Source organism: Schistocerca serialis, chromosome 4 (genome assembly GCF_023864345.2).
Source record: "Schistocerca serialis cubense isolate TAMUIC-IGC-003099 chromosome 4, iqSchSeri2.2, whole genome shotgun sequence".
Lineage (NCBI taxonomy): Eukaryota > Metazoa > Arthropoda > Insecta > Orthoptera > Acrididae > Schistocerca > Schistocerca serialis.
The window spans coordinates 884,251,761-884,270,849 of record NC_064641.1 but is presented as its reverse complement, the minus strand read 5'-3'; the positions used below and the strand labels follow the sequence as shown (position 1 = coordinate 884,270,849).

Below are 19,089 nucleotides of genomic sequence, written 5' to 3'. Positions count from 1 at the left end.
GAGAGAGAGAGAGAGAGAGAGAGGGGGCGGGGGGTAAGGGGATGGAGGGCTGTCCCCCCCCCCCTACAACTCCCCCCTCACCCTTCCCCTGCCCCCCCCCCCCCCCCCCCCCCCCCCCCCCCCCCCGTATGGGAACCAGTGCGAGTTCTGTTTCTAAAATTCAGGTCAGTTTCTTCAATATTCCATGGTGCAACCTGTTTCAATTGTTATTTCTGATGTTAATGATTGTGACTTCTAATCTGACAAGGCATAGTGCTGCATGGATATCAAATGAATATGTTGTATGCTGCTTGATTTTTTTTTTTTTTTTTTTTTTTTTTTTTTAATACAGCATGACAATACCTTCAGAGCACATGACTCAACATGAAACAATGTCACCTCATTGAGAGCAGTGACTCATCCGATTCGGTGCATAGGGTGAGTGTCAAGGTGATTTGTTAAGTACTTATAGCCAGCCAACCACTCGCATTGTGGACAAATTTACAATGCCTTTAGATAAGACAGACCTGTTAATCTACATAGTTCAACAGCAATCAAGTCTAGATCGAACAAGTGCCAGGTTTTAAAGCTACAGGAATCTCTCATTTCAATAGGTTCACTCACTAAGGCATCAGCATGTTAGATGCTATCCAACATCCTTTATCATCATTATTAGTCCCATAAATCTGACTGAGCAGTTAAAATTTAAAACAGTACCATTCATGACCAGGGAATATTTGCAATCTATGGATTTTTTCCCCTAATGAAAATTTCAACCTTTTTGGTGTCCATTGATCCAACCTCTTAATTATCATCCATCAAATAATGACTCGAGAAGGAACAGAAATTTGAAAATCATGAATTAATAAGGAGCACCTGACTAGACTCTCTACTGTAGACATTATGCCACTGATGGTGATGGCAAAAAGTGTATTTCCATGATGGGAAAATCTGATAGTAAGCGTCCAATTATCTAATGAAAATTTTGTTTACTCAATAACAACACATGAGAAGGGAAAGGAGTTCTCATTCTCCCCATTCATAAAGTTGTTTGACAATATTGTGCATCCATGTGCTATTGCAGGTTTTCTCAGTATCAAAGAAAGGCCCACAAGGCACTATTTGTACAGGGATGTTTCTTGTACTGCTAATTGAGGAGGGTGAAATTATCCAGGGTGGAGTGCTATCTTCTGAATCCATACAATGGATAGCTAAACAGTATTCTGAATGACAGAACTCACACAACACAATGGTTATGGCTGAGTTAAGAGTCTTTTCCATGCCAAACAGGGCAATGTTGCAATAGCTGCAACACATTAGCAAAGTGGCCATCAGTCTGAATTCCATGCAGGCAGCAAGGAAAGTTTCTTTTGATCACAAAATAAGGTAATACAGACAACTATTCTGAAACTTAGCTGCCTGAGTGAGATATATTTAATGACAGAACCAACTCCATTTTCTCCCACTGTGAATGACAATTATATATCTCTGTGTTGCTCAGCATAACACTTAGCCACTTTCTCTCTGCATCTGACTGAATGTGGGGTTTTTGATGGCTGAACAGGCGATTTTAAAGTAGTGTTTTATCACTGCCTGGATTGCATCTTATGGAGTGAAAACTGGGATGTCATCATTTAATACAGCAGTGAATGGAAATATACAGACTCTACGAGAAATCCTTCTCACTGACTCCCATATATTTGTTGAAGGAGTGGTATGTTTTATGTCACAAAAACCCACCTCATGACATCTTTTACGCTCATTGAAAATCTTCCTAGCTTTATCCTTGCTATTTCAAAACCATCTAGATAGTCTGTGGGCAGTCTGCTTCTGAATCTTCACAGCAACTGGGCAGTTCTTAAGATTTTGGAGACCAATCCCAAGCATAGCTTGAGCCACAACTTTGGGATAAAAAGACAGCACCCAAGTATAAGTCAGGCCGCGATTTTCTCAAAGCATAAGCCACCTACTGATGAAAACTGGACTCATTTCGCAGGAAAACAATATGCGATGTCTCCCTACCTGCCCCTTGACGGGTGCTGCCTTCTGTTGTCAACTTTTAAAATTATTTTGAAAGAAACATTAGCAAACATAACAGCTGCCGTTGTGAATGGCTGATACAAGTGATTGCACTGGCAATTTCATGTATGTACTCATTCAATTTCACAGTTTTCTATAATTCTGCTGCAAGTATGTCACATCTCTTCAGTGAGCAAGAAATTTTGGAAGCTCAAGAGGAAGAAATTACTCAATAACTCACCTCACACATTTTTCTTGGCAGAATAATTACATTTTCTGTCGTTATTTTAAAATGTGTACTGCATCAAAGAGCTAAAGTAAATATGGAAAATAAATATTTAAGCTTGGCCCCTTTTTAGTATGTATTACTCTTAAAGATACATCCATCAATATTTGCCAGTAATGCTTCAAATAACAGCACAAATAGCTGGTTTCCTAGGCTCAATTTTCTTTTAAGTGGCCGGTCTCCAGAGTGTTAATGGCAATTAACGATCACTGTACGCTTATGGAATAGTATGATTTTGAAAATGAGGCAGATTTTGGAATGGGTGCAACAGCAGCTTTGCGGATGATATTGGACTCGCCCACTCCTGGACACTGTGGCAGCCTTCTACCACAGTCACTGTCTGTAAAGCACATAACCAGCTGTACTGGGCATCCATTACTAGAGCTTTCATTGAAAATCTGCTCTCACTCCTAGGTGATTTAAGCTAGCTAGGTAAGTGGTCACCGGAACACAAGTCATTTTCCACTTTCTATAAACCTTTATCTGCAAGGGCAAGAGTGCGTACTGTGAGGTCTATGATAAAGAATAACCTCACTTCAGTTCTTAAATGTGGAATTTTTCACATTTTTATAGTGCCAGGTGTTCTAATAGAAGCTTAACAGAAAGCATGTGAAAACTCTAAATCAATAGTGTGATTTTTGGGGAAAATTTAAGTTTATTGTAATTATAGGCTTACGGAAATAGAGGTTTGTAGCAGTAGACAAGAAACTCAAATTCACTGAAACAGAAATGAAGCTGCATGCAAGATTCTTTGAGCAAGACCCAGTATCAAAGATGAATATCTATACAAATATAAATTGAAATACACCACTACACTTTTCTGTCTGTATGTGAAGGCTAATCTCTGGAACTACTCTATGGATTTTGGTACAGTTTTCCCAAATAGACAAACTGATTCACAAGGTTTGTTTATACAAATTACTAGTGCTACACCAGACAAGGTGTCCAGCTGTCGATGCTTAGAACTACCTGTAGAAATCCAGGAGGGTTACTAGTAAGCTTATAATTGGAGTTTCTATCAACCACTACTCATCGCCAGATGTAACCACACATAATCTTTGGAGGAGACCTTAAAACTAAAAACTAAACTCCTCCCGAACAGGCCATGAAGGCCCAAAAGTACCGACCGGCCGCTGTGTCATCCTCAGCCCACAGGCATCACTGAATGCGGATATCGAGGGGCATGTGGTCAGCACACCGCTCTCCTGGCCGTATGTCAGTTTCTGAGACTGGAGCCGCCACTTCTCAATCAGAGGAGACTATTATCCAACAATCAGTCGGGATCTTTCAGTTTTGCTATTGATGAGCATGACAATACATTTTGTGAAACATTTAATTGATAATTATCTAGAACAGATAGTTTCTGTGCTCACTCATGATAGAAATATATTGAATCTAATGGCAACAAGTAGATCTGACTTCCTTGAGGATGTCCACTAGGAAAATTGTATCAGTGAGCATGAAGCAGTTGTAGCAACAGTGGTCATCAAAGTACAAAGGGCAACTACAACAGTGAGAAAGATTTACATGTTCAGTAAACTACATGAATAGGCAGTAGTATCTCAATGAGGAACTTTAAACATTTAACTCTGGACAGGGGCATATAGAAAAACTATGGCTCAAGTTTAGAAGATTAGTTGACCAATCACGGGATAGATATTTACCTAATGGAACAGTTCATGATGGGAGGGACACTCCATGATTTACAGTCACTGTAAAGAAAATAATGAAATAGAGACTACTGCGTGACAAGTGTAAAACAATACGTGGGTACACAGAGAATGATTCTTCCTCTTCTGCTACAGTGCTCAACTATCAGGCTTGCTAGTAGCAGCTTGCCATACACTTCTGTCTTTGGCCTTCCTCTTGATAGTATGGGTGGTATCCTCCATGATCTGGTTGATGTATGCTAGTCTCAGTCTGCATCTTGTATCCTTCCCTTCTACTGTTCCTTCAATATTAATTCTGATGATATCACCGTGTCTCAGAAGATAGCTGATCCATGTGTCCCTCCAGTGTTTGATGAGCTGTGGAGCACCTCTTTCTTTGATATTTTGTCTATCCAGGAAATCTTGAGCATTAGACAGAATACAAATATCTATGGAGTGAGCACTTGGATGTGCTAAATGAGAATTCTGTCTGCAACATCTCCTGCAGCTCAAGTCACATGATTTTGGGAAGGGCATCTATAGCCCATATAGCTCTTAGTGTACTTTGAGTGTTATTACTTCGCTGTTACAGATAGGTGACCTTCAGAAATACCATCAAACTTTGAGTATGTGTTTTACAAACACCTTAAAAATTTGATACCAGGAACTGAGCTGGCTTAAAGAAGTGAAGAGCAATGGTATTGCACTTTGTCACCACAGTGTCACAGCGCAGATTCTACCACCTCCCCCCCCCCCTTTTTTTTGTAATGGAATAAGAAGTGAAACCCAACAATATTTTCTTATGTTTTCAATTGCACTTGTTCTTATTGTCAGATTAATTATGTTACAATGACACTGTAGAGGAAACTGTCTCATGCAGAAAAACTTAAGATACACGCAAGGGTTTGAGAATCTGCATACAGTGGAGGAAATTAATCAGACTGTCATGTATAAATTTTATCTGCATATGAACATAGCACAAATACATAAACACTGACTGGCCATTTACTCAAACACACTTGCGAATTTATGTATCATTTGTCTTGTAAACATATGGCCATAAAATCACAGAATTTATCTCTATAAATAAGACTTTATAATGCCGTGCCTCAATATTTTTCAGCATATTAAGTGACTCATATCAGTATGACATTTACAGTTATATATTTGTTGTACACATCTATGAAAAGTAATTGGTCTCTTTACATCCGTAGCAATGATAACATGCAGAAAAACAAACTGTGCTCACTTCATAGATGTACGTACTCTATGACATTAGACAGTGTGACGATAAATGTAACAACCCGCTGTCAAGGGGACAATGTGTTGAGCATTCACTGACTACTGCAGCAAAGAAATTCATAGCTAAAGGTTACTAGTGGTACCAAAGTTAGTGTCCAAACACTTATGAATGTGACAAACTGCAATTGAGGGTAGCAAAGCAAAGACAGAAATGATGAACTTCATTCATGGTTCTTTACAAAGAAAAACCAAAAGTATTACCCCACTTTAATTCTTTTTCCATTGCAAAGATGACGGAAACAAATATTAGTGTCAGCAGCATTGAGAAACAGTGAAACTGTGAAAACTGAACAAAGCCTCATGGCCCAACAGATTCCCTGTTACAATTCTACACCAAATTTGTGGCCGAATTAGCTTCTCTTAACCATAATATACCATAAATTCCTCCAACAAAAATCTGTGACTGGAAGAAAGTACAGGTAACACAAGAAGGGCAGCAGGAAAAACTACTGTAAAAACTGCTGTCAAATATCCTTGACATTCATTTGTTGTAGAATCTTAGAACACCTTCTGATCTCAAAAGTAATGACCTATCTTGAACAGAATGACCACATCTATCTCAACCAGCAAGGATTTTTAAAAAAATCAATCATTCAAAACCCAAATTATACTTTTTTCCTCCTTACATTCTGAAAGTCATAGATCAACGCAGTGAGACAGGCGCAGTATTTCTCAAGTTCCAAAAATCATTTGCTTTAGTATCAAACATACACTAGTACACGTGTATGGAATTATCAAGCAAAGTTTATCAGCAGACTGAGGATTTTTTGGTAGGAAGGACAAAGCATGGTATCCAGGATGGGGAGTTAAACAGATTTAGACATAAAGAGGCGACAGACTTAAAAATAGTAAGGAAATGCAATCAGTTCACAAAGGAGATTGTTTCCAAAACATTCATGTGGCCCATCCTAGAATAGTGCTACAGTGTATAAGAATCAATCCAAGTACAGCTATCAGGGAATTTTGAATTTAAATATAAAAAAGACAGTACAAATGATCACTAGTTTGTCTGACCCATGTGAGAATGTCACAGGGATGCTGAAAGAACTGAACTGGCAAATGTTTGATAATAGAAGTAAACTATCCCATGAGCAAGTGACAAGAACCAATTGTAAGTGATAAATCTAAGAAGCCTCAATAATCACACCCTTAGGGATCACAAAGACAAGATTAGACTAATTACAGTATGCACAGAGGCATTTAAGCAATAATTCTTCCCACACTCCATATGTGAATGGAAAGGGAAAAAGCTCTAATAACTGGCACAATGGAAAGTACACTCTGCCATGCACTTCATAATGGCTTGCAGAATATGGATGTAGTAAAAACATAATCTGGGATGCAAGTGTTGGAGGAACCAGAAAGCATGCATTCTAAGCACTGGTACTTCAACTGCAATAAATGGTGGGCAAATTCTTGAATGAGGTCTAAGAGGACTTGATCGTTTAACTCTCTCTGAGTGGGTAAGAGGCACAGCACACTGGTATTACAAGTGAAATATGCTCCGATACAGCTGTAAATTTTAGCCAAGTGCTAACTGTTATGGCTGAGGTTCATTAAGAATTGCCCAAATAGAACAAAAGCACCACCTATAAGAAAGTGGATCGTGTCATTTTGTAGGCCACTGTCATTCACGTGAATTTGGTCTGCACTGTTTTGTTGTGGGAAGCATAAAGTTGAGATATTTTAATGTCTTAGTTTAAATGATACATCTGGTGCCTTCATTTATTACTTCCAAAAATTATATATTGTTACTGATTAAAAGGCATCCACTAAGTAAACAAATACCATAATGTGAAACACGTATATCATCAACTGTACAAATCAGTTATCAACAGACAGTAAACTACAAGCATGACATTACCAACTTTTCTCCAATATGGAATTTTGGAGCCTTTATTGTCTGCCATTCCAGTTTCAGCAATGACACGAACTCTGACTCCTCGAGAATGCACAGTCTTCACAGCATCGGCAATATCTTGGATGGTGATCATATATATGCATATGTCTAATGTTCTTTTTGCACTTTGCAAGAATTTTATCAACCTCCTGCAAGGAAATTTGTACCAATTACAAACTTTAAACATCTTATAGCAAATACATATGTCATTGATTATGTGAATGTGACCTACATCAAAAAAATATGTTATATGATTCAAGTAGGTATTGGCTTCTTAGTGATTTTCTAATGCTTCTGTGACTAAGTATGCTGCTGAACTGTTGCGCAAACAAGAGAGCACTAACAATATAATATTCTTCATGGTTTTGTTAAATCATAATTACCCACATCACAATGAAAATGTGAAGTTATGTAAACACTGGAGTTCTTATAAGCTATAAGCATACATGTCTGACTACACTTATTACAAATATTATAACTTATTCTGTATTTATTAGGTAGAACAAAGTGGGTAATTTTAGATGAAAAAATTCTCGTATCACACACACACACACACACACGCACGCACACGCACACGCACACGCACACGCACACGCACACGCACACGCACACGCACACGCACACGCACACGCACACGCACACGCACACACACACACACACACACACACACACAGTTTACACAATTGGCATTGGTCATTATTCATTTAGTAACTCCACAGCTTATCTTGAAAATAACAAACATTTAAATCATAATCAATGACTCAAAAGTCATTTATGTTACTGTTTTCTTGATTCGTTAGTATATAAGGATAAATGGGTCGTATGTTGTTTGTTCATGTTGTGTTTTCACTCCAGGACACTAAAGAGGGGAAAATGTTACATTGCTGTTAAACTATCATAAAGTGTACTACCCCACATTTTATTCAATGGAAGTCAAAATTTATAGGTTATGCATTTAATTACAATTACATCTCCAATGGTTTGTTGAATACCAAGTACAAAATTTCCTATTCTTTAACCATACTGAAATCATAAATTTATGGGAGTTTAGTAATCTATGGTAAATGAAATTGCACACAATGCTAACAGCAACCTCGGACAGACAAAGCAGTTATCTGTAATGAAGCAGGCTACTGTCTGAAAAAGCTGAACAAATGTTTAGTCTGATTTTGATATGATTTCGTAGTGGTGACAATACCATTTAATGGCAGTTTTCATTCTCTTTCTTATGGTATACAACAAGACATAAGATAATGTAAGAAAATTCTTTTCAAAACAAAATTTAAAATTTTAATTTAATTTTTTTCAAAAAGTACATATTTTAAAATTTCCATGAATTGTTAGTGTTGCTGTAAATCACAGGCGAAAATATAATTATGGGATGATAATTTCTTCCCTACTAAAAAAAAGAAGACTGAAGCTCTATTTCCAATAATTCAGCTGTGTTCTCACGTTAATTATTACAACATTACTAATATTGACATTTATGTGAAAATAAACATGAACACTATTGTGATAAAGATTAAAGTAAATAGTCCACAGTAAAACTAACTATTGACAGGATCTGTTTATCATTTTCAATTTGAAACAGCTTCATTCATTTGGTACACACTACTTTCAAGTAAAGAATAAGTTCTTCCAGCAGAAGTCAAGGGATTTACTTACACAAGAAAATCCATTACTGATACCCAGAGAATATCAGAATATAAATGGCACAGCTGGATGAAGAAAAGTTATTTTCACTCCATCAAGTTCTTCATTTTTCTGTAAAATATATCCAATCAACAGTTTGCTTGACAGACAAAAGTTGTTTTGTTTTAGGGCTCAAAAACAACTGGGGTCATACAAGCCCAAGGCGAAATTATGGAACAAGTGAGACAGAGGAGTTAAAAAATGACTATATGTCAATCCCAATTGACATAAGAGAAGACACCTAAAAACAGGGATGTGGAGAAAGGGCTATAACTGACACCATACGGAAACAGATGTCCAGAACTAAAAATTAAATGGCCTTTGCCATATTGCGATGATGGATAAAAAGTAAAGCCCGGTCGACATCTCACACGTTGCTTGCTAAAATGGCCAATAGCTCAGACGGCAAACTCAAGTGGGAACAAAAACGGTTAAAAAATGGGCATTACATCAAGAAATGGCGGACTGTTAAAACTTGGGGGCAATGTGTACACTTAACAAATCATGATGGCTAAAACACATTGCCCAATACCCAACATAGTTAAAAATTACCTCCTTCCGGCAGGAGGGCCGAGAGGGCGTCATCCGAGCTGCTGGGAGAGGCTTAATAATCTGGAGTTTATTCCTTTGAAGGGAGGGCCAATGGCAATGCCAAAGTGACATCACCTCCTGACAGACGGCAACACAGAAATCATCAGAGGGTATATAGGAACTAGTGGGCTGAGGTACAAGGACTGCAGTCCTTGTACCTCAGCCTTCGCAGCAGCATCAGTAGCCTCGTTTCCTGACGGACTGACATGACCAGGAACCCATAGAAACATCACAGTGGCCCCAACAAGAGTGAGCAAGTGACTTTTTTATGGACATGGCGCACTAAGGGATGGCCAGTATACAGCGCATAGTGACTTTGAATGGCACTGAGAGAGTCTGAGCAGAGGTCACAATTGAAAAGCCTGTGTTGCAAGATGTACTCCATGGCCTGATACAGGGCAAAGAGCTCGGTTGTAAATACAGAGCAGTGTTCCAGAACCCAATATCTAAAAACGTCAGCACCAATGGCGAAGGCACACCCGACACCACGGTCAGGCCGAGAGCCATCAGTGTACAGAAAGGTACTATCACGAAGTTTCATGCGAAGGTCGTGAAACTGAAGGCGATAGAGCGAGGCTGGAATAGTGTCCTTAGGAGGCAAATGAAGGCCAACGTCAATACAGACTGCCGCATCAAGTCAAGGTGGTGAAGGGTCCACGCCCACCAGGCAAGTTGCAGGTAGTGTGAAGTTAAACCGCCAGAGCAAGTGCCGAAAGCGGACTCCAGGAGGTAACAGAGAAGAAGGACATTCCCCATAATGGCGATCAGACGAGTCATTGAAGAAGGAGGCATAAGATGGGTGGCCACGCTTAGCAGACAAACGGCATGCATACGTGCTAAGGAGAAAGTCACGGCAGTAGGACAGTGGTAGTTCAGCAGGTTTATCACACAGACTCTGAACCCGGCTAGTGTAAAAGGCGGTAGTAGCCAAATGGGTGCCACAATGGTGGATAGTGTAGAGACTGTGTAAGAGGAACGGACGTACAGATGCACAAACAAATCATCCATAGTCTAGTTTCAAACGGACTAGCGACCGGTAAAAATGGAGGAGGGTGGTTCGGTCTGCACCCCAGGAAGTACCACTGAGGACACGTAGGAGAGTGAGGGAATGCACATGGAGGGCTGCCAGGTAAGACACTTGGGTGGACCAAGAGAGTTTCCTACTGAGCATTGGCCCCAGGAATTTCATACTTTCAACAAATGGAAGAGCAACAGGCTCAAGATGTAACGATGGTGTGAGAAACAAAGTGCACCACCGGAAATTCATACAGATAGTTTTGTCAGTGGAAAAACGAAAGCCATTGTTGATCCTCCGGGACCAAAGATGATCAAAACATCGATGAAGACGCTCCTTAGTGAAACAGTTCCGCGGAGAACTACAATAGATGGCAAAATCATCAACAAAAAGGGAGCCAGAGATGCCTGGGGGGAGGGGGGGGGGGGGGGGGTTAATGGCGATAGCGAAGAGGACGGCACTCAGGATGGAACCCTGAGGCACACCATTTTCCTGGATAAAGATGTCCAACAAAGCAGAACCCATAAGCACCTTGAAAACTCAGTATTTTTAAAAGTCCTGACGGAAATGGCACAGGCTGCCATGGAAGCCCCATGTGTAGAGAGTACAGAGGATACCAGTTCTCCAGCAGGTGTCGTAGGCTTTCTCCAAATCGAAAATCACGACCACTAGTTGGTTGATTTAAGAGGGAGGAAGGGGGGGGGGGGGGGGATGGGACCAAACTGCTAGGTCATCGGTCCCTTGTTCCGATTAAAACAAAGCCACAAGAGTGAGAATGAAACAACACAAAACGAGGAGAAAGGAAAACCACAGGAACGACAGAAGGATAACAAACGCTACAAAAGAGGACAAGAAAACCACAGAGAGGTGCAAGAAACAGGGAGAAGAGATTAAAACAGATTACCATGGCTGGCTGACCACAAGAAGAAAAAGGAGAAGCCAGCCACTCTGCAACAACACATTAAAACCTTCATCCTAAAAGCACTTGGGTGGAGGACACAGAGAGACAATGGACATGCGCTAAAACTTGGATCAAATGATAAAACCCACCCTCATGTATAAAACGTAAAACCAAATCAGCCGAGGAGTTGTTGTCTGCTAAAATCAATGATAACAAATCCGGCAACCGAAGATGATGTCACAGGGCAGGCAACGTAGGGCAGCATAACAGTATATGGGCCACTGTCAACTGTGCGCCCCACCGGCACTGAGGTGAGTCTTCGTGGCATAGGGGGTAGCCGTGTGTCACCCAAATGTGGCCAATGTGGAGCCGGCAGAGAACCACGGAGTCGCAGCGAGAGGCCCGCATGGAAGACTTTCACACATTTGTAGTCTCCTTAATGGCTCGCAGTTTGTTGTGCATACTGAGACTATGCCATTCCATCTCCCAAAGCCGAATAACCTGCTGGCATAATATTGAATGCAGGTCAGTGATGGGGATGCCAATCTCCAGATGCAGTTTCCGTGTAGCCTGTTTGGTCAGCCTGTCAGCAAGTTCATTTCCTGGGATTCCAATGTGACGTGGGGCACAGACAAACACCACTGAATGATTGGACCGTTCCAGAGCATAGATGGACTCCTGGATGGTCGCTACCAGAGGATGGCGAGGGTAGCACTGGTCAATAGCTTGTAAGCTGCTCAGGGAGTCAGTACAGAGAAGAAATGACTCACCAGAGCATGAACGGCTGTACTAAAGTGCACGAGATGTGGCCACCAGCTGTGGGCTAGAGCACATGACTGCGCCTTGTGGATGGCTCCCTGTAGGCGCCACTCAGCAACACCAGTACTGGAGAAGCAGTACGAAATGCAAAAGTTGTCTGCATACATAGGTGAGACAGACGGCCCTAAAGCTGCTGCTAGACCATTAATGGCCAATAAAATTAGAGGGACACTCAATACACAGCCCTGCGGGACCCCATTTTCCTGGACATGGGGGGGGGGGGGGGGGGGGGGGGGGGAACTATGGGTGGCACCAACTTGGACATGGAAAGTACGGAGCAACAGGAAATTTTGTATAAAAATCAGAAGAGGGCCCCGGAGACCCCACTCATATAATGTGGCAAGGATATGATGTCACCAGGTCGTGTCATAAGCTATCCGTAAATCAAAAAAAGATGGCAACCAGATGCTGGCATCTGGAAAAGGCTGTTCAGATACCAAACTCAAGGGACATAAGATTATCAGTGGTAGAGTGACCCCGGCAGAAACTGCCCTGGCGTAGTGTCAGTAGGCCACGTGACTCCAGGACCCAACACAACTGCCATCTTACCATACATTCTAGCAGCTTACAAAGAATGTTGGTAAGGCTAATGAGCCAATAGCTGTCCACATCAAGTGGGTTTTTACCAGGTTTGAGCACAGGAATGATGGTGCTCTCCCGCCATTGTGATGGAAAGACGCCACCGCACCAGATCCAGTTGAAAATGACGAGGAGATGTCACAGTATTTTTTGCAGATTTGTTTAACTTTCACAGTGTGTCTGCAGATTCTTTTACTCCCTGTGTTACCCATGTCTTTGTTTTGCTTTTAATTTTGACTTGTTTAATAGGAAATACGATATCATAACAATGACAATAATTTACTAGGAATGACTCATATTTTTTATCTACATTACAAGTTGATTCTGTGTCCCAAGTTATAGTTTTTAACATGTGATTAAAAACCCTAACGCTGTCTTCATTTACAAATCTTTTCTCTCTGTATTTTTCATATACCACTGGATCCTTAATAGATATATTATATTACGTTAATGTGACTGCCTTATGATCCGAGAACCCCATCTCTATTGCTTCAGTGATATGCTCACACTTATTGACAAATACTTGATCAATTATTGCTTCAGACCCATTTAAACATCTAGTGTCTTCTGTTACTGTTGCTGTCATATTATAAGATTTCAAGTGTGTACCAGGGAAATGTGTTGGGACCCTTGCTGTTTATGTTGTACATTAATGACCTTGCAGACAATATCAACAGTAACATCAGGACTTTTGAAGATCATGCAGTTATCTATAAAGAAGTACTATATGAAAGAAGCTGCATAAATATTCAGTCGGATCTTGATATGATTTCAAAGTGGTGAAAAGATTGGCAACTTGCTTTAAATGTTCAGATATGTAAAATTGTGCACTTCACAAAATGAAAAAATGTAATAGCCTATGGCTACGACATCAATGAGCCACTGCTGGAATCAGCCAACGGAAGCGTCCGACTCAACCCGTCTACTTTCACCCATGACATAATGGTGTGGGGTGTGATGTCATTACGGTGCAGAGCTTATAAGTTGGTTGTTTTTGTAGATGTGTTGTTGTATTTTATGGTACCCTCTGGTAGTGGATGTGGACATGCTGAGTTTATTTTGTGTATTGCATTCATTTGAGCTTTGACTGTCTTGGTGCAAACATGATTCTGAGATTAGGTAGTTGGTTTGGTAACGTGGGTTGTGGAAGTGTTCTCAGTAAGTGATTAAGGTTCTTCTTTGTTTATGTGTTTGGCACCTTTGCTATGTCCGATTAGTCTGGTGTTTGTTGTGCGGAAAGAAGTCTAACTTTTTTTTTATTGTTTTTACATTAGGTATGGATATGACAGAGAAGTTCATGAGTGTATTACTACTTTCTGAGATGGGTGATGATATGATGTCTGTCATACAGTTTCTGCAAATGTTCGGTCTATTTTTAATTAACATAGTGAATATAAGGTATTTGGGTTTTTGAGTTGTGGGGGTTTTGGTTCCACTATTCGGAGTTGTAGGTGTTGGTTTTTTGGAATTGATAATTATGGTTGAGCAATATGGGTCTAGGGAAATGTCCAATTACTGTGGTTTTGTTGATGTAGCGGAATGCTCTAATTTAAATTTTCTTTTATATTATTTGTTTTGGGGTTGTGTGGTGTTTTCTTTTATTGTTGTATATTTGGCTTGTCCCTGCCCTAAACCCCCAATTTTCCACAGTTGTCCTGTTAATTCCCTTATATTTTTGGAGTACGATGTTACTGTCTCATTTTTTATTTTTGTTTGTGTTTGTTGGCATATGTCTGTAGTGACATCATTGCCGTCATTCCTTATATGCTGGAAGTAGCCATTTCAAGCTATATTGATGACTTTTTTTGTGTGTCAAAGCAGACGAGTGGAACTGGATGTTTCTGTAATGTTGCAGAGAGTATGTCCCATTGTATCAGTTATTAGGGTTTCTTCCCATTCTATTCATGTATGCAATGTGGGATGAATGATTGTTTATATGCCTCTGTGTGAGCAGTAATTATTGTAATCTTATCCTCATGATCCCATGTGAGCAATACGTAGGGGGATTGCAGTATATTCCTGGAGTCATAATTTAAAGTCGGTCCTTGAAACTTTGTTAAGACTTTCTTGGGATAGTTTACCTCTACCTTCAAGAGTCTTCCAGTTCAGTCCCTTCAGTATCTCTATGACTCTCTCCTACAGATCAAGCAAACCTGTGACCATTCAGGCTGCCCTTTTCTGTATATGTTCTATATCCCTTGTTAGTCCAGTTTGGTACAAGTTCCTCACACTTGAGCAATATTCTAGGGGGGTTCACATGAATAATTTGTCAGCAATCTCCTTTGTAGACTGATCACACTTCGCCAGTACTCTACCAAAGAACCGAAGTCTACCACTTGCTTCTTCCACAACTGAGCCTATGTGAGCATTCCATTTCATATCCCTAAAAAGTGTTACACCTCGCTGATTTGCAGGCTGTAGATGTAGATGAGTATTGGTGTAACAATTAACTTAAGCACACAGTTGAATTATTGGAAATAAGGCTTCAGTCTTCACTGTTTTTTACTAATGAAGAAATTATCATCCCAATTTACATTTTGGCCTGTAATTTACAACAGTACAAGCTACTCAAGGAATAAATTGGGAAATTTTAAAATACATACTTTTTTAAAATAAATTAAAAGCTTTAAATTTTGTTTTGAAAACCATTTTCTTTTAGTAACCTATATATTATCGTACAGCATAGGAAAGGGAGTGAAAAATGCTGTTAACGGTATTCATCCCAGATTTGTAGCACAATTAGGAAATAATCTACAGCAATTCTAAAAACTGCCATTTCCTGTATTTAGGTCCATTTATGACTTTGCAGCTCTGTGATGATTTGACATATCTCAGTAAAATTTCGTATTTTTCAAAGTCTATACCAACAATAAATTTGAACCAAATTTCAAGAAACTCTAAGATAATGAGGTTTAAACCCCATATTGATTTGAGATAGAATAACCCAAAGTGAAGTAATGTATCATGGCACATATGTTTAACTATCGTAAGTTTAGTGTACTTGGTGTACTAAACAGTAATTCATTTAACCAGTGATCTGTACACACGTCTAATGAACTCAAAATAAATAATAACATAAGCTCAGTTGTAGACATGAGGAAGATTTCGGGCTACTGGGAGGATACTGGAATAATACAGTCAGTTCATAAAGCAGACTGCTTACAGATCTCTTCTACTTCCCATCTTAGAATATTGCTCAAGTGTGTGGAGCCCACAACAAATGTCTCTAACAGAGGTTTTTTGATGTATACAAAGAGGGGCAGCACAAATGGTTATAGGTTTGTGTGAACCACAGGAAAGAGTCACAAGGAACTGAACTGGCAGACTCTTGAAGATACACACACACTGTCCTGTGAGAGCTTTCTTAGAAAGTTGCTAGAACTATGTGATGAATCTAGAAATAAACAACACCCTATGGACGTTAGTAAGAATGAATGTGTAATCATGTCTTTATTGTCGTTTTGTATATAAATGGGTTCGGATATGTGTACTGTCTGTGGGAATCATATCGGGGGTATCAGTTATGAGAACAGTAAATGTTACTCGGACTGAATGTGAAATCATGGTTAATTTCTGTATTCTCCTTACGTGAAAAATTTGTAATGTTTATTTCCGCATTGTATTTTGACTTGTTCTATATCTACATAATAAATAAAATATAGCTCCCATACGGTCCGCGAATGAAAAATTAGATTAATTCACCGTGGGCAGGTGGTTGATAGCAAGCATTCCTCCAGTGCTCCGGACGTGAATGAAATTTGAAAAAGCTCTAAAACTTGTACAACGAGAAATGCCCTCTGCCATGCAGTTCACAATGGATGTGTGTCTGTAGCCGAATACAACGGAGCTACGCAGACCTACAGAATGCAAACAAGAATATACAACAGGATAAACTTTGCATGTACAACTGCTTTATTTTAAATTAAAATTATTTAATTGACATACCTCAATTTGTAGTCTGAACAGTCTTTATTTCCACAACTACCACAGCGATAAATGTGTTGTCGACAATTCACACCTTTATCAGTAAAAAATATAACCTCATTCACTACCGGGTAATTCTTTCTAGTGGGTTTCCTTGGCTTATAATACTTCTTGTAACTGTACCAAATAAGTTCCGACAGTATAACACTGATTACAATGGCACCAAGCACTTTTGGCTTAAAAGAGGACAATTTCTCCATTTGCTCGTCTGCACTTTTTTGACTTACGCGCCTCTACCTTACTTTAGCATACCGCGTTCAAAGTTCTTGTTTGAAAGATTTTACAAAAGTGAGGAATGTATAATCAACTGGCTTCATAGCACTTTAATTTCATGTAATTTTAATGCTTTTCATAAAGCTTATTGGTCTTCTTTTCATAATATTGTGACTTCGTGGTTGTTGCGGGTTGCGGGGGGAGTTTAAATATAATGGTACATTTAGGTCTGCGGGGAACTTTCACCGCGGAGCAAGGCAGTGGGTCAGGGAAGTTTAGTGGATATAGATTGTTTACAGTCCAACTCACTGCGACATACAGCAACAGCAGAGATTTCACGGAAGTGGTCAGAATACCACTGTCTTCAAAACACTTCGACCAGCGAGCAGTACACTTGAAACTGTTGCATTATTCACGGTTTGACGCTGACACAAGAAAATGTAAACAAAGTGTCGAGAATAACAATTTCCGAAGAAGAAAGGTTCTAGCATAACAACCACGAAAGACCGCAGCAATCAGAACACAGAAGGCAGTGGGCAAGAACACGTAAACTGTAAGAAGATACACGATCACAAATCTACGAATTCCGTGCCCTCATATCAGCAAAATGAACAACTGGATAAACTGTCCTTGCTCAAATCAGTATGAAGCTGGCTTAATAAGGAATCAAATTAACCCCATATTGCCAGGGATACGTATTATCAAAATACTCATTCTGTGATTCCTGGGGTATATCAATTAAATGCATGATCTCTAAAAGTGGGGGGAAGGGTCTGGCAAAATCTCACCAGGTCTCATGGAGGTGGATGAAAAATCTCACATCAACTTTCTAATGGAGAGAATATTCATTATTATAACAGATAATTGTTGTTTTGTATAATTAAGCCTGAGCATAGAAAATATTAAAGTGCCCACCAATCTTTATGACCTCTCTTAAATAACAGAATATTTCAGTGTGTCCATTTACAGGATTCCGTCATTTGAAACATGTGCTTACAAGTGATAGATTTCATTTGGGGAGTTCTCCGCTGCACTGGTCGAAATCACTGCATGTCTGAGAGTCAGTCCTGGCATTCAGTAACACATATAAAGCTGATGTTTTTATGTTCAATATGAGTTTCTTAAGCGGCATGTCGACAGATTGAAACACACATCTGAACAAAAAGTTAAATGTTTGTGGTAGGAAGCTAAGCTGAAATTCTCTGATAAAAATTCTCTTAGTGATCATATTAATCGAGAGACTGAAAAGCTACATAATCATATGGTTCAAAGGAATGTATAAATAATGTTGTCATTCATATAGCGAGTTTTGTGGAAGGGAAATTTAAGGAGTCCACACCATCTAAGAACATTGGGAAATGAGGAAGATCTGGTTGGGAAGAAGGATGTAAAGGTGGAACGAGTGCATACAGGGACAATAATAGTTTCTACACTCCTGGAAATTGAAATAAGAACACCGTGAATTCATTGTCCCAGGAAGGGGAAACTTTATTGACACATTCCTGGGGTCAGATACATCACATGATCACACTGACAGAACCACAGGCACATAGACACAGGCAACAGAGCATGCACAATGTCGGCACTAGAACAGTGTATATCCACCTTTCGCAGCAATGCAGGCTGCTATTCTCCCATGGGGACGATCGTAGAGATGCTGGATGTAGTCCTGTGGAACGGCTTGCCATGCCATTTCCACCTGGCGCCTCAGTTGGACCAGCGTTCGTGCTGGACGTGCAGACCGCGTGAGACGACGCTTCATCCAGTCCGAAACATGCTCAATGGGGGACAGATCCAGAGATCTTGCTGGCCAGGGTAGTTGACTTACACGTTCTAGAGCACGTTGTGTGGCACGGGATACATGCGGACGTGCATTGTCCTGTTGGAACAGCAAGTTCCCTTGCCGGTCTAGGAATGGTAGAACGATGGGTTCGATGACGGTTTGGATGTACCGTGCACTATTCAGTGTCCCCTCGACGATCACCAGTGGTGTACGGCCAGTGCAGGAGATCGCTCCCCACACCATGATGCTGGGTGTTGGCCCTGTGTGCCTCGGTCGTATGCAGTCCTGATTGTGGCGCTCACCTGCACGGCGCCAAACACGCATACGACCATCATTGGCACCAAGGCAGAAGCGACTCTCATCGCTGAAGACGACAC

The 19,089-nt window shown here is 40.2% G+C and overlaps 1 protein-coding gene across 2 annotated transcripts in view; it reads right to left on the bottom strand.

Moving 5' to 3' along the window:
- Positions 1–16,994, bottom strand: part of LOC126475033 (uncharacterized) — a 69,257-nt gene extending 52,263 nt beyond the window's left edge. For both annotated transcript variants that reach the window (XM_050102578.1, XM_050102577.1), the window contains exons 1-2: positions 16,678–16,994; positions 7,100–7,284 (exon numbers count right to left, since the gene is read on the bottom strand). In XM_050102578.1, coding sequence (XP_049958535.1) covers positions 7,100–7,284; positions 16,678–16,916 — 424 coding nt within the window. In that variant the 5' untranslated portion in view covers positions 16,917–16,994. The remainder of the gene's footprint in view (positions 1–7,099; positions 7,285–16,677) is intronic.
- Between the last annotated feature and the right edge of the window lie 2,095 nt (positions 16,995–19,089).